Source organism: Xenopus laevis, chromosome 3S, assembly GCF_017654675.1.
Source record: "Xenopus laevis strain J_2021 chromosome 3S, Xenopus_laevis_v10.1, whole genome shotgun sequence".
NCBI lineage: Eukaryota > Metazoa > Chordata > Amphibia > Anura > Pipidae > Xenopus > Xenopus laevis.
The window spans coordinates 58,304,059-58,305,361 of NC_054376.1; the positions used below are offsets into that span (position 1 = coordinate 58,304,059).

The following is a 1,303-nucleotide window of genomic DNA, read 5'->3' on the forward strand; positions in this document are numbered from 1 at the left end:
TTATGAGTAAAAAGCTTTAGACATGATATTCATGAAAGCAGATCTGACTTGTATATTTCTAAGACTATAAATAATTGGATTCAGTAAAGGAATAACTACAGTGTAAAACAATGATATCACTTTATCCGTCTGGATTGAGTGACTTGAAATAGGTCTTATATAAACAAATATAGCTGTTCCAAAGAATAAAATGACTACCAGCAGATGAGAGGAGCACGTTGAAAATGCTTTGAGTCTTCCATCTGATGACTTTATCTTCAGGATAGAAGAAATTATGTTGCCATAGGAAATCAAGATGATGAGAAGAGAGAATGTTCCTAAAATACTGGATAAAAGAAACATAAAGAGTTCACTCATAGAAGTATTTGTGCAGGAAAGCTTCAGCAGTGGGGGGATGTCACAATATAAATGGTTGACCTTGTTGGAATTACAAAATGACAACCTAAAAGTACAGCTTGTGTGTATTATTGATGTTATAAGTCCACCAGAATATGCCATTCCAACCAGTTTCAGCTGTAGATCTCTGCTCATAATCATGACATAAAGTAAAGGATAACAAATTGCTACATAACGATCATATGCCATTACAGTTACAAGAAAACATTCAGCACCTACAAAGAGGGCAAAAAAGAAGAGCTGAGCAGCGCAGCCTTGAAAGGATATAACCATTCGCTTGGAGACCATGTTGCTAAGAATCTTAGGAGTAATGACAGAAGAATAGCAGACATCTGAGAAAGAAAGATGGCACAGAAAAAAATACATAGGGTTCCGAAGTTTAGAGGAGCAGCAAATTAAAGTAATCATAGAAATATTACCCAGTAATGTAATTAGGTACATTAATAAGAAGATCAGGAAAAAGAGATAATTTAGGCTGGGGTCATCAACTAAACCCGAAAGCAGAAATTCTGTAACAGATGTTTGATTTCTTACTTCCATCAAACAGCTTTCTGCAAACGTTAAAACAAATATTGAGGTTAATTGTAGTTAAAATACATTATAAACCTGTACTGTAAAGTTCTGATCTCTGAAAAAATCTGGACAGTATCCAGATCTAGAGGCCAATATAATCCAAAATAAGATTAAAAATAACCCATAAAAATGTTGTGCGTGTAACAAATGTGTATTATGTTACAAACATCAGTATAAGAGACAAACGCTATGTTCAGATACATTGACCCAGATATCCTCCTTAAAGGAGAACTAAAAAAAAGAAGTGGGGTAGAAACGCTAGCAGAATATGTTTTGAGATTGTTTACCAAGCTAAGGTGACTACAGATCTTTAAAGGTAAAGATCTGTACAAGG

At 34.3% G+C, this 1,303-nt stretch overlaps 1 protein-coding gene across 1 annotated transcript; it reads right to left on the reverse strand.

The window, feature by feature from the left end:
* LOC108712331 (olfactory receptor 1019) lies at positions 1-936 on the reverse strand. Its single transcript, XM_018254567.1, has one exon. It carries the CDS (start codon positions 934-936, stop codon positions 1-3), a length of 936 nt encoding a protein of 311 aa, XP_018110056.1.
* Between the last annotated feature and the right edge of the window lie 367 nt (positions 937-1,303).